General features: G+C 49.0%; 1 protein-coding gene across 1 annotated transcript in view; it reads left to right on the top strand.

Annotated features, from left to right (window-relative positions):
- Window positions 1-5,268: 5,268 nt before the first annotated feature.
- The window catches only part of sdk2a (sidekick cell adhesion molecule 2a), a 117,842-nt gene continuing 110,584 nt past the window's right edge, over window positions 5,269-12,526 (top strand). Inside the window, exon 1 of the mRNA XM_018757033.2 lies at window positions 5,269-5,912. Coding sequence (XP_018612549.1) covers window positions 5,810-5,912 — 103 coding nt within the window. The 5' untranslated portion in view covers window positions 5,269-5,809. The remainder of the gene's footprint in view (window positions 5,913-12,526) is intronic.

Raw genomic sequence — 12,526 nt, 5'->3', positions numbered from 1 at the left:
TGGACTTGAGTGGCGCTCCGCCTAAAATGTTATTAAAAAGGAGGATTCTGACAAAAATGGGCTGTTTTCGTGGGGTCCAAGAGGATGCTTGCACAGGATGCCACCTTCAGACGGGCTCTGAAGAATGTTGTTAATATGAACAGATAAGCTGGGCTTTTGCACCGGTACCGTGGGCCTTTTGTAACGCCCAGGATATAAATGTTATGTGCTGAAAAATCCTTGTTGGCTATTGTGTATCTCTGTAAATGTTTACTACGCTGCGTTTTGCTTTATGTGAAGATTTTAATAAGTATTATTAGTCGTGCCCAAAAAAAAAAGTACAACCACGGCCTGTATCCAGCAAGGGCCAACGAGTAACTGGACTCGATACTGAACGGTTGAAATTCCAAGAAGCTCCAGCTCAGCTTCTAAGGCCACATCTGACCGTGTCAGTATCCTTTGAGGGGGGCTTCTTCACCGAAATCCTAATATGTTCCCTGATATTGATCAGTATAACTAGTTTTAAGTCTGCTTTGGGAAAAAAAATGCAATTACATAATGAAATTGCTTTTATCAAAAAAACCCCTGACAATTACATTGTTATATTATTTCGCTGAAGCTTTTTTCCAAGGCAATTTTATCTATTTTTACTGCTGGATGACCTACTGCAGCAGTTATCAAGGGTGCAACAGCGAGACCCCTCCCGGGACTTACCTTCCTCATAAAATAAAACGTTGCATTTGCTGCATTAAACAGCACGTATTGTTTATACAGTCTCAGAGTTCATTCCGCCGCGGAGAGCCGAAAACTTGGAAAGTGTAAAGTGAGAAGCTCGATCTGCGGGTGAGAGCAGAAGTCATTCTCCTTGCGTGAGTACGCTCTGAGCGCTCTCCAGCTGAGAGCTGGGTGCATTCTCCATGTAAGAGCACCGTTTGGTCTCCTGATAAGAGAGTTGTATTGCCGTTTACATCACCTTGGCTACTTTGACTCGCTTTCGAATTGCATTATCCGATCGGGCTGCACAGTATACAGGCACCCAATTCTCATTCTGCTCACTAACCCTGGATGAGAACATCCAGTGGGCACATAAATAATTTGCCAGCACTGCTATATTGATTGGTGAAAACCTGTAATTCTGAGTGGGGCCACCCACCAGGGGTTGGCTGATATGAGTGATGTGGGCCCCGCAAAAGGAGTGCAGCACGATGAGCAAAACCCGGGCTCTTCGGTCAACTGCTCCAGGTCAGCGTTTCAACGGCGTTCGGGTTTCTAGTCTTTAAAGCTGCCTGATCCAGAGAGAGACACAGAGCAATTAGACAAGACAGCGGTAGAAACCTTCGCATTGGGCAAAATTAAACCACTGTCTGACAGCTTTCCCAGCATCTTCTGTTTTCATTTCCACCCGCACACATTAAACATCTACAGGTCACACCTATGGTGTAGTCCTGCCAACTTTTCTGCAGCACATATGCAAGTAAAAATTATTTTCATAGTTTGAAAGTCCTTGAAAGCTGTGTTCAGCGCAAATGTTTTGAATTGCTTTTCCTGCTAGTGGATTTATGATGGCGGATTGATGCCACTAGATGAGCCCTTGAGCACATTCAATGCGAGCCTTTTCCCCAAAACCAAAAGGAACATATGAAAACCAAATGTGTGACAGCTGTGGAATGCTGGCAAAAAAAAAGTCTTTGTGAAAGAATGTATATGACTCAATCACCAGAATCTGACCCTGTTCTGGAATAATAAATAAATCACGGTCTTTCACTCGGCTACAATTCAAGTGCAGCAGGAGGTCCTTGGCGAACCTCATTCAGGAGCCCATTGGAACCTGTCAGACCAGCCTTATCGAGATGGATAGCTGGCAACCGTTCCCCAGGGTGGGCGTTGCTTTTGAGTAACGGCGTTGCCATTGTACCCTTGATCCATCTTTCACGGAGGTGGAGTGACGCCCAACAGCAGCAAATTAAAATTGGTACAAACAGGTTAAAACTTTTACCCTGCTCTGTAAAGCCACATGCTCTCCTGAGATTGCAGGTGCGTGCTGTGAGTCCCCTGCTCATAACGCACACAGCCAGACCCATGTGGGAAAAAAACTTCTAGATCCTGGATCTAATCAAAAAGCTTTTCCCACAACTGGCCAAAAAAGTAAATCATGAATTACCACAACGCATGAATTAGCCAGGATGCATGGGACATGGATTGAGGGGTTTGCATAATGGGCCTGGACACCCTAACCTTGAAAACAACAGTGAGATAAGCTGGGAGACGCAAATGGACTCTGAAAAAGCTCTGTTCTGCGCCGGTGCAACATGGAGCGGATGAATAATGCATTGTATTTCAGGCCATTTCCCTGCGACGTGCTCTGTGAAAGGAATAGGCGTAATTGCGGTTAATATGGTGGAGTGTGAATTTGCAGATGTTTCAAAGTGCTGCTGGAAGGTTCTGCCCTGCCAGGAGAAGCTGTCTGGCAATGAGGAACCTCTCTTGACACATATTGTGCTCAAAGCTCCCGATAGCCCCCGACGATGCCAATAAAATCCAAGGAATCCGAGCTCTTCTCTAGCGGACTGCTTAATGAGCCGGTGGCTGGCCGGGGCGAGCGGGATGTCCCCCCACGGCCCCATCACCCCCGAGCGAGTACAGCGTTATAAAGGATCCGGTGGGGCCGGGAACAGGATGCTGGTGTCCCCACGGCCACGGGGGTCAGCCATAAACAAGGGGCTGCGACAGCACAGAAAAGCAAATCATTGTTTGATTGTTTCCTTTTTCATTTCAGTTGCCATGGTTACCGAAGAATAGAAGGTGAAACACCATTTCGTGCGAGAGGTTGTTCTGAGTGCCAGTAGCAGTATGACTCAAAACATCACACCACTCTGGCTGAGCTGGTTGCCGCCAGTTATAAGACTCACTTCACACAGGATGGAGCTGGCTCGTAATCCGCCGAGAATCACCCAACATTCATGTCTCTTGTAACATTATAGGCCAAGGGGATGAGGAGAGCCAATCACCTGTGAGAAGCCAAGGTCATGTGACTTCGTCTCAAAGAACTCTTACCATGTCTAATTTGTGGAACGTCCTTCAACTCTAGCTGTGTGACTGTGTGAAGAGCTACCGTTCTGTACAATCGTTAGCACCCCGTATTGACGCTAGTGGTACAGCATTACCGATATCTGCATGTTTCCCACCTACTCTGGTATCTGCAGTAACTGTGTGTGGAACAGTGCAAGTTGTGTCTTGGGTTTTGATCGAAACTGCAGCAGATCCAGTATGAATCATTTCCCTACAATGTCATGTCATGTGTAAGTGCAGGAGAAAGTGCCAAATATTAATACTTTTTACTGTACATTGTTAATGGTGTTACCATAAGCGCAGTGGGTTTGGCTGGGTCCCGCTCTCTGGTGGTCTGGGGTTTGAGCCCCGCTTGGGGTGCCTTGCGACGGACTGGCGTCCCATCCTGAGTGTGTCCCCTCCCCCTCCTGCCCCGCGCCCTGTGCTGCTGGGTTAGGCTCCGGTTTACCGCAACCCCCGTTTGAGACAAGCGGTTTCAGACAACGTGTGTGTGAAATATAGCAACAACCACCATCAATAACTATACGTTATGAATAATCACTTGTTTAGTGCAGCGTTGTCCTGGTCTAGCCCAGACGTATAGGGTATGAAGCAGGATACACCATGGAAATGATGCTGGTTTATCACAGGGTAATCATATTCATTCACTCTCACACACACACACACACACACACACACACACACACACACACACGGCAATTCAGGGTCACCAGTTCACCTGAAACGCATCTCTGAACTGTGGAGAAAACCCAAATGACCACGAGCAGAACACGTAAGCTCTACAGAGGCTGAGCCAGATTTGAACCCATGCCAGACCCACAGCCCAGGAGCTCTGGAGCACCAGTTCTTCCTCTGCAGCGCTATCCTACAAAAAAATAAAACTCCGAAAGAACTGTTTGCTGTCAACTTTCCAAGTTTAATAGAGGTGAGAGCCAAAATAATTCATTGCTTTAAACTCAGAGTTTCAATGAAACTCTTCATTAAAATCAAATCCCACTAATTACGGTAAAACAAATGGGCGTATGTGTGTGCGCGCCTGCTTCACCCAGGTGAGGCACCCCCTGCGTTGCCCCCAAAAGTGTCTGCAGTCCGGCGTTATGACGAGGACATCAATGACAGTTTGTGTGCGTGTGACTGTGCGTGAGCGCGCAGCACGGGCACACATTTAGATGTGCTTCCTGTAAGTGCACCCAAAGGTGTGAAGCACCCCCCCCCCCCCCAGCACCAATCATCTCGAGCAACATCTGGCTGCGCGGCACCACGGCCACGCAGGGAACCGTTATGCGAATTAGTTTCCGACGTGGCCCTCCGAGAGGAACGTGGTTCCCGGCTACTGAGCGCCGGCATTTTCAATCTGATTAAAGTGAGTGGGAGGTGATTTATTTCCCACTCCGTTTGTTCATTTCACCGATGCGCGGCGGGTGACAGTGATTGTTCCGGGAACGGCCGCCTCCCGCTCGCCCTCGTCCCTGCAGGGCGAGCGCGCGCACACCCACCCGGGGGAGAACTGGGCCACCCGCCCGGAAGCAACGCGGCGACGCCTCCGGGGTCATCGAGGCACAAGCGTGTCCATGCGGTGCCATGAGTGTGTGTGTTAGACTCAGTATGTGGAAATCTTGCAGAGTGTGTGTGTGTGTGTGTGGGGCGGGATTCCGATTTAAGCGCGGCAAAGAAATAATGGAGCCACTCGACTCCTCATGCCTCACAGCGGCGGCCGCAGCGGGGCGCGTCGCAGCGGTACGACTCGGAAACTGCGCTCGGCGCGCACCTGCGATCAGGTGTCGGCGCGGAGTGGCTCTCATCACCGCAGGCCAACAGAACTCAGCGCAGACACACAAAACAAGGCCTGGAGAGGAGTCCACAGCTGCGACATCTCCTAAGATTCAGCAAGTGTTCTGCTAGAATAAATGGCATAACGCGTAGACAGCCCGCGTTTCGTCGTGCGCTAAAGCGGAAGCGACGCGAAGCTTCCCTGAAACGCGCTCAACTCGAACCCGACGCCTATCCGCCCCGACTCGACACGCCGTTACTCGCATTATCGCGTTATATCGCGGACCGCCGCCAGGTGGCTCCCGTCCACATCCGATGCGCGCGACGCTGGGACAGCGGGACTGCCGCGGACTGTTAGACGCACATTATACGGTTTACCGCCCACCGGCGCCCGCGCGAGAGAGCGAGTGTGTGGCGGCGCGCTTTCCTTTCATATGGCATCCTGGTGCGGAAGCTGAGCGGTGCCTTGCCACGGAGTGTGAAAGCAAACTGCCACGCGCGCTGCCCCAAGTGCCGCTCCGCGAAGCCTGATGTGTGGGACTCAGTCCGCCACCAAGGATGAAAGAGAGGCGCACGTGCGAGGAGATGCGCGCGGGAAGGCACGATGACGCTCGTGCGACGATCGGAGCTGTTTAAGACGTGAACTCGGGCGAATGTGTCTCCGAGTTTTGGCGAGACTGTGAAGAAGTGGCGCTCGTCACCAGCAGACACAACTTAGAATCGACGTTATAATATAATAACGCCGCGCGCGCGGCACGAGCTGTCCCGTTTTCGAACACGAACAAAGTTGGACCGGACGTGTATTTCCACGGCGCAGACCGAGCCGCGGTGACAGCGAACTCGGAGCTATTTCTCGTTGCGGCACGTGCACCCCTTGCGCTCACCTGCGGGATCTCGCCGGATCCGAGGACCCCCCGCGTCTCCGCCGCGCGCATACCACGAGCTGCCCGCGGGCGCACGCGGCGACGCGCTCGGCCAGCACTGCGGCGCCATGCACGCGGCGGCTGCGATCGGGGCCGATTGCGCGGGGCTCACGCGGCGATCCGGCTGGATTCTCTGGGTTTCTGTGCTCATCCACGCCACGGCGAGCCAAGGTAGGAACCGAACCGAACCGAACCGAAGCGAGCGCAGCGCGCGGAGCACAGTTACACTAGTTAAGGCTAAGCGCAGGAGGTACACAGCAGGCTGCTGTCCTCGTCGCCACTCTTCTCTTGGCTCACTACTTTGACAGTTTATGAACAAGTGTCCCACTTTTCCGTCCCCCGCGTGCGCTTGCCCAGTTCAGTTCTACCACGGTAAGATCGGTGGTGCGGGACCCAGCAGTGTAGGAAGCAGATGCGAGAGAAGCGAACGGCGCTATGAATCATGACCTGTGTGTTTAGGCACGATCGTCTGTGATCGAACGCTTTATTGTGGGAAGTGTGACGTGAGTGAGAAAGCGTTGCACGCGCCGGTTCACAGGTGATAAGGAGGTGGAAGTGAGGAGCCGGGTGAGACGTGATGATCGTTGCGCGCGGCGCTGCGCGCGGCACACAGCGCGCGGCCCCGCGGCGTCCCGCGCTTCTTTAGCCGCATTCCTGTCCAGTTATGTCCTTTATAATAAGCGCCTGTGAATAAACATTCAGGCCAATTAGCAGAAACTGAAATACGCAAAAGAAATTGAATAGCAGTCAGTTTCGGGTAACTTCAGGTAGCCGCCTGGGCACTTGTTTCACCGGTCTTGTTAAGGTGACACCTCATGATGATGCCCCCTGAGCGAAATTAAAAATGAACGTTAAAGAGAAAAAAAAAAAATCTCAGCTGTTTATGAATCTGTCAAGTGTAAGTTAAATGGCCTCGAAATTTATTGTCTGACCACTGCTTGCTTCAGGCTTGAAACGCCTTTTTTTCCCCCATCAGTTCCATGGTTTGAGGAACCAGACCCCAGGATGATACATCACATTTTTTAATTGATGTATTTTTTTTTTTTCAGTCTTCCTAACACGCGACTGTAATGGCAGCAGCCTGTTCTGGTCTTCGGCCTCTGTAGTCATGCATGCAAATATCGCTGGGAGAAAGTAATGTCTGGATTTGAGCCCTTCCATATGAATGCTTGCCACTGAGAGCAAAATGGTCAGTGAAGTAGAGCAAACTAAATAAAAAAAATTAGAATCGGATTTGAATATGGAAATTGGTGGGGGGAGGACAGTGACGGTTCAGGAGATCTGAGACTAAGTACCTCGAAGTCTAGCAGTTGGCCTGCTCCCTTTGACCTCTCCGGGAAGTATAGGTCTAGGAGGTGGGAGGGCGGCTGATTTACACCGGTACGAGTGTGCAGATGGACAGGCTTGGGGTACGTGTGCACACATGGGCAAATTTGCATTTCATTCCACATCTTTGTCTTGGAGCCCCATCTTTAAATGCCCGACGTAAATGCCGTTGGTTCTTCAAAGGGTCTTCATGTAGACCTGTGATCTTCATGCAGTGCAGAAGGAATGCTGTACACTGGACTGAAGCTGGACAGGACAAAGGACGTAAGACTGAAGTGGCTCTCTAGGGGTGTCCGGAACTGCTGTATGTACCCTACTGTGCTATCATGGCCATGTGGACAATGATGGATGTTATGTTCGCAGAGGCCTCTGATGGCACACTTGTACCCATCAAGAGACACCGGCGGATGTGTGATATCATGGTACTACCTCAGAAAACTTAAGAAATTACTTGTTTTGATGGCACCCTTCAGATGCTTGCATCCTGGTCCAACAGATCTTCCTTGGCAACAGGTGAACTTAGCAGAACCTGCGGCCCGGAGCATTTCCACATCACAAGGAATTACACATAAATTCTTAATCTGGCATCACTGTGTTTGCCATTGCTTCTTTTCACTGCTATTTCTGAACAGAGCTGAATATGTCTGGTCCAAGTACATCTCATCGCACCCAACTTAACATTAATTTTAAATCGTTATTATAAGCAAGGCCCATGTGCTTTGTCAGTTGGAGGAACACCTGATACAGTGATGTGGGATGCAGCAGTAAAAGGGGCTGAGAGAAAGAAGAGGAAAGAGGGAGGCAAGTGGATGACGGTGAAAGGAAGGACTGTAGGCACAAGGAGGGTAAAGGAGATGTGGAAATCTGGCTGGGGCGGATGTCCCAGTAGCAAGAAACCCAGTTTATCAAGTTGTGGAAATGTCCTTCTTTTTAGAGGGCATTTTTCTTCTGCAACTGGGATGGGAACCAGTTGGGTGTTGGGGTCATGACCTCAAGGACCTACCTGGGGAATGCAAGATGTAGGTGATAATGCTTTGTTTTAATTAAGTAGTGCAGCAGCAGAATATGTAAAAAGGGATGGAGAGGATTCTGGGAGGTGCTGAATAGTTTCACAGTTTCAGGTTCCAACGCACTCCCTGATTGCAGATGTCCAGCTACCTAGAAGATGTACATTTTTTACCCTGTGAATTATTATTTCTTGGGCGCTCAATATTAGCGTAGCCCGGTGAATACAAACATCACCCTGCACAGACGCAGGTGTTTAATAAAAGACTGAAAAATCAGCAAAAACATTAAAACAGTTGTACGTTTGCTCTAATAAGACCTCCGCACAAAAGAAAGTGTGATCTTATTAAAGTGATTGTTTTGGCAGAAGCCTTGAGGGGAACTTCATTCCGCACGCTGGTTCACACCCTTCGTCCACCACGAGCATGGCCCCCACCACAGTGGGAGAAGGCCCTTCCCCTGCATTGGGACCTCCCATCAACTGCAATCGTCCTTATGGAAACTGTGGAATTTGAGTGACTGTGGGCCGACTGCGCTGAGTCACGATGCCCGTGGATACTGCCTGCCCGAGGCTGGCTGCAGCCCCCCCTCCCGCATGGAAAGGTATGCGCTCGTAGAAAGATGGGTGACAGCTCACACGTACACTGACACAGGAACGCCTGTTCCCAAAAACCGCGACGCCTGCCCTGTGCCTCGAACCCCTCTCTAGCCACGCTACCCCGCTATTAAGAGAGGAGGACAGGCTCATCAGCGCAACAGCAGGTTTGAGCGCTGCTCTCCCGGGGGCGCCCCCCAAGGCTGCTGAGTTTTAATTCACAAGGGGGAGGCCTAATAGAGCCCATGGAGGAGCCCCTTCCCAGAGCCCGTCGGTCACGCCAGGCCCTTTGATTATGCTTCTGACAGCTTGTTGAGAAGCATGTGTGTGACAGCCTCTGCTGAGATTCACATCAACACCACGAATGTGAGGAGGCAAGACAAAAAAAAAAGACAAAAACGCATCTTTTCATCACACTGCAGCCGCATCCGTGTCTGCGTAAAGGGCCACACCTTCTACTCTTCCGAATGTCCCCCTCCGCCGATCTCAGGGTGGCGATTCCAATCTTCGGTAACGCTTGTTTTAACATCAAGCGTGCACGCGCGTGTGTGTTTGGCGCGTGCGCACGTGTCCGGAGTTTTAATCTAGCGGCTGACAAACTGCCAAACCCAAGGCTCGTATGGTTTTCTAACCTTAAGTTATTATTCAGCTCGACAGCTGTCGGCCATTCCCAATCTTTATATCTTACGATTATAGCGGATAATCCACTGCATTTACAAAAATGCCCTTGTTTAAAGTACTCGATTGAATCCTGGTGTGATTAAAACTCCAAGCTTTTATGCATAAGCAAAATTACTATACGCTGGACACACATGCAGCTTTATGCATCTTGCACATATGCACATGAACAAACATTGTATTTGCACATAGCGCACTGGCTTATGGATTAATGTGCTGTTAAATTTTTTTTAAGACTTGGCACAACGTAAGACAAATGAGACTAGATTTCCAACACTTTAACATGTGTCAAGTCATGTTTGAACATCCCCGATTGGGACAAATGAGACTAGATTTCCAACACTTTAACACATGTCAAGTCATGTTTGAACATCCCCGATTGGGATAAGGGTGAGATATGGTAAGCAACAATTATGTGCAGAGTACAGGTGGTCCTCGACCTACGACATATGCAACTTGCAAAGACCTAGTTTTTAAATATTTTTTAAAAATATAAATATTCTATATTGGTATTGGGGGGGGGGGGGGGGGGTGGGTTGGACCACAGTCCTGCTGTCCGGTGGGTCTGGGGTTCGAGCCCCGCTTGGGGTACCTTGCAGCAGACTGGCGTCCCGTCCTGGGTGTGTCCCCTCTCCCTCCGGCCTTACGCCCTGTGTTGCCGGGTAGGCTCCGGTTCCCCGTGACCCCATATGGGACAAGCAGCTCTGAAGATGTATGTATGTGTGTGTGTGTGTGTGTGTGTGTGTGTGTGTGTGTGTGTGTGTGTGTGTGTGTGTGTGTGTGGTATTGGGGGGTGCGGTGGTGCAGCGGGTTTGGTTGGGTCCTGCTCTCAGGTGGGTCTGGGGTTCGAGTCCTGCTTGGGGTGCCTTGCAATGGACTGGTGTCCCGTCCTGGGTGTGTCCCCTCCCCCTCGAGCCTTGTGCCCTGCGTTGCCGGGTTAGGCTCCGGCTTGCCATGGCCCCGCTCAGCACAAGCCGTTTCAGCCTGTGTGTGTGTACATACATTGGCATTTTAACAATAATAATGTATGAAATTAATGGGAAAATGCAACAAAGTATAATTATACAATATAACATTAAGGTGTTTTCTTTATATTTCATTATAGTTCATATAATACAGTATAAGGGGATTTGCTACTTGTGACAATTCCAGAATGGAACCCAGTCATAAATCAAGTAGTAGATGAACCCTGTTGTTATGAACTTGAGGTCAACCGTAATGTCAGTAAGCAGCTGATCTTCTTCGGAGACTCCTTTAGTCCCGTGGCTCAGTCCGGTCTCCCGCAGGTCCTTGTACTGTAGGTCTTTGTATTGTTTGCAACCTCAGATTGTAACCTAAAGGTCTCATCCTTTAAGGTCCACATTAGGAACTGTGATTGTACATTTCAGCATGACATGTACGCTAAAAGCCTATGTCCATTGGAATAAATGGACAGAGCTTTTCACATTTTCTTCATACTCAAGTCTCATGATCTAGGAACATTTAGGACCATGTGCAGTGACACAAACTGTACTTATTAAACTAAGAGAGCATTTAACACGGTGGTCTGGTAAGGACAGATTGTCAGTTGTGCTCCGAGAGGGGTCCTTAACGTAAATTGCCTGAATAAATTTCCAGCTGTAACATGGGTAATTTATAAAACTGTAAACTGTGTAAATTGGTGAAGATAATAGCATTCGTTAAGCAGCTACAATATTAAATGTACAAATGAATCACCCAGAGCCCAAACTTCCTATCTGTTTAGCAGTTAAAATGAAAATGCGCAGAGGTTAGTTTCCAAAACTGGCGAATTATCCTTCATGGCTAGAGTCAGGTCTTGCCTCTTACCCCCCAACCCTTATCCGCCCCCACCTGAAGAAAACTGATGGATCTCAGTGCTCTGAATATGGAAAAAGAAGGTGAAGAGGACTTGTTTTCGGTGTGTTGTTTGCCGGAGCGATGCTGGTTACCAGACCAACGCTCTTGCTTCTTAACAAGGTATAACACCTTGAAACTCCCTCCCATTGTTTCTTTTACTCAAACCCTTTACGAAACAGCACATCATCCTTGCCAGAGGATATTGTGGCAACAGATGACTCCGTAAAGCAAGGTTTGTGCTTACATTCATGCACTACAATTTACAAGACAGACACATGCCCCCCAACAAACGGACAAAAGGTGATACAGCAGAAATACTGGTGTTGAACAACCTCGTATTACAAATACAGTTGCGCAATAACCCACCTCAGTGAGGTAACCATCAATAACACAAAAAGAATGAAGACAATACAGCAAAAGCTTATTAAAACGTAATGAAAACAACACATAAAAACTATGAGGGAAGAGATGATGGGAAGGGTGGGAAACCCACACCACTCCTCTACAGTATCAGTATAGCGGCTCGGTCGTGGCCTTTGCACCATCAGGTCCTGTAGAGCAAAGATGAACAGCACTGCCTCATTGGAGGTACCACCTCCTGTCCTAATTAGCCAACTAATATATCGATTCAGGTGTCCGTACACCCATTTTAAGCAAATATCCGCCGGAAACGTATCTGACAAACATTACCCTAACAAAAGTTAAGATTTGCTCACCCCACCAACCTATTAGGACGCTCTCATTTGTGGCGCGCAGGGTTTTGTTCTCTCAGCTCACGTAAAGGCGAGTGCAGCAGGTTTAGAAATATCCAAAGAAAAGGCCGGAGCTGTCAGTGCCTCCGCATTGTATTCAAAGCACACCGACCCTCAGCGGTGGATTCATTTGTGTGTTACTCGCAGTACTTCTGTCTTTCAGCCTCTCGAAGCAAGAGACGCAAAAGTGGTAGCCTAGTCGTGTCTGATAGGTGGATGATGCTTTTTAATGCATTTACAAGTACATGTTGAAGAACACTTTGCACCAAGAAGACGTAACGGCGGCAGAGCAAGTCGCGTCCCGGACTTCAAAAGGAAAACTTCTTTTTGATGAAGACACAATGATCCTGAAAATACAGTCTTCAAGATATGGATTGATAATGGATTATGTGTGGTACTGGGTTTTTTTTTTTTTTTTTTTTAAGGGAATTTGGTAGTGCTATTTGAACAATGTGTGTTCCTTCGGTGGATACCATGAAAATTCAGACACGGCGGAAACTAATTGCCTTGGATTCCACTCACCTTTTGCTGCTGTAGCTCTGAGTTTTGTTTGCTCGCAAGGATGCAAGTGC

Source organism: Scleropages formosus, chromosome 8 (assembly GCF_900964775.1).
Source record: "Scleropages formosus chromosome 8, fSclFor1.1, whole genome shotgun sequence".
NCBI classification, from domain to species: domain Eukaryota; kingdom Metazoa; phylum Chordata; class Actinopteri; order Osteoglossiformes; family Osteoglossidae; genus Scleropages; species Scleropages formosus.
The sequence above is the reverse complement of the archived record's forward strand: the minus strand, read 5'-3'. Positions and strand labels throughout refer to the sequence as shown.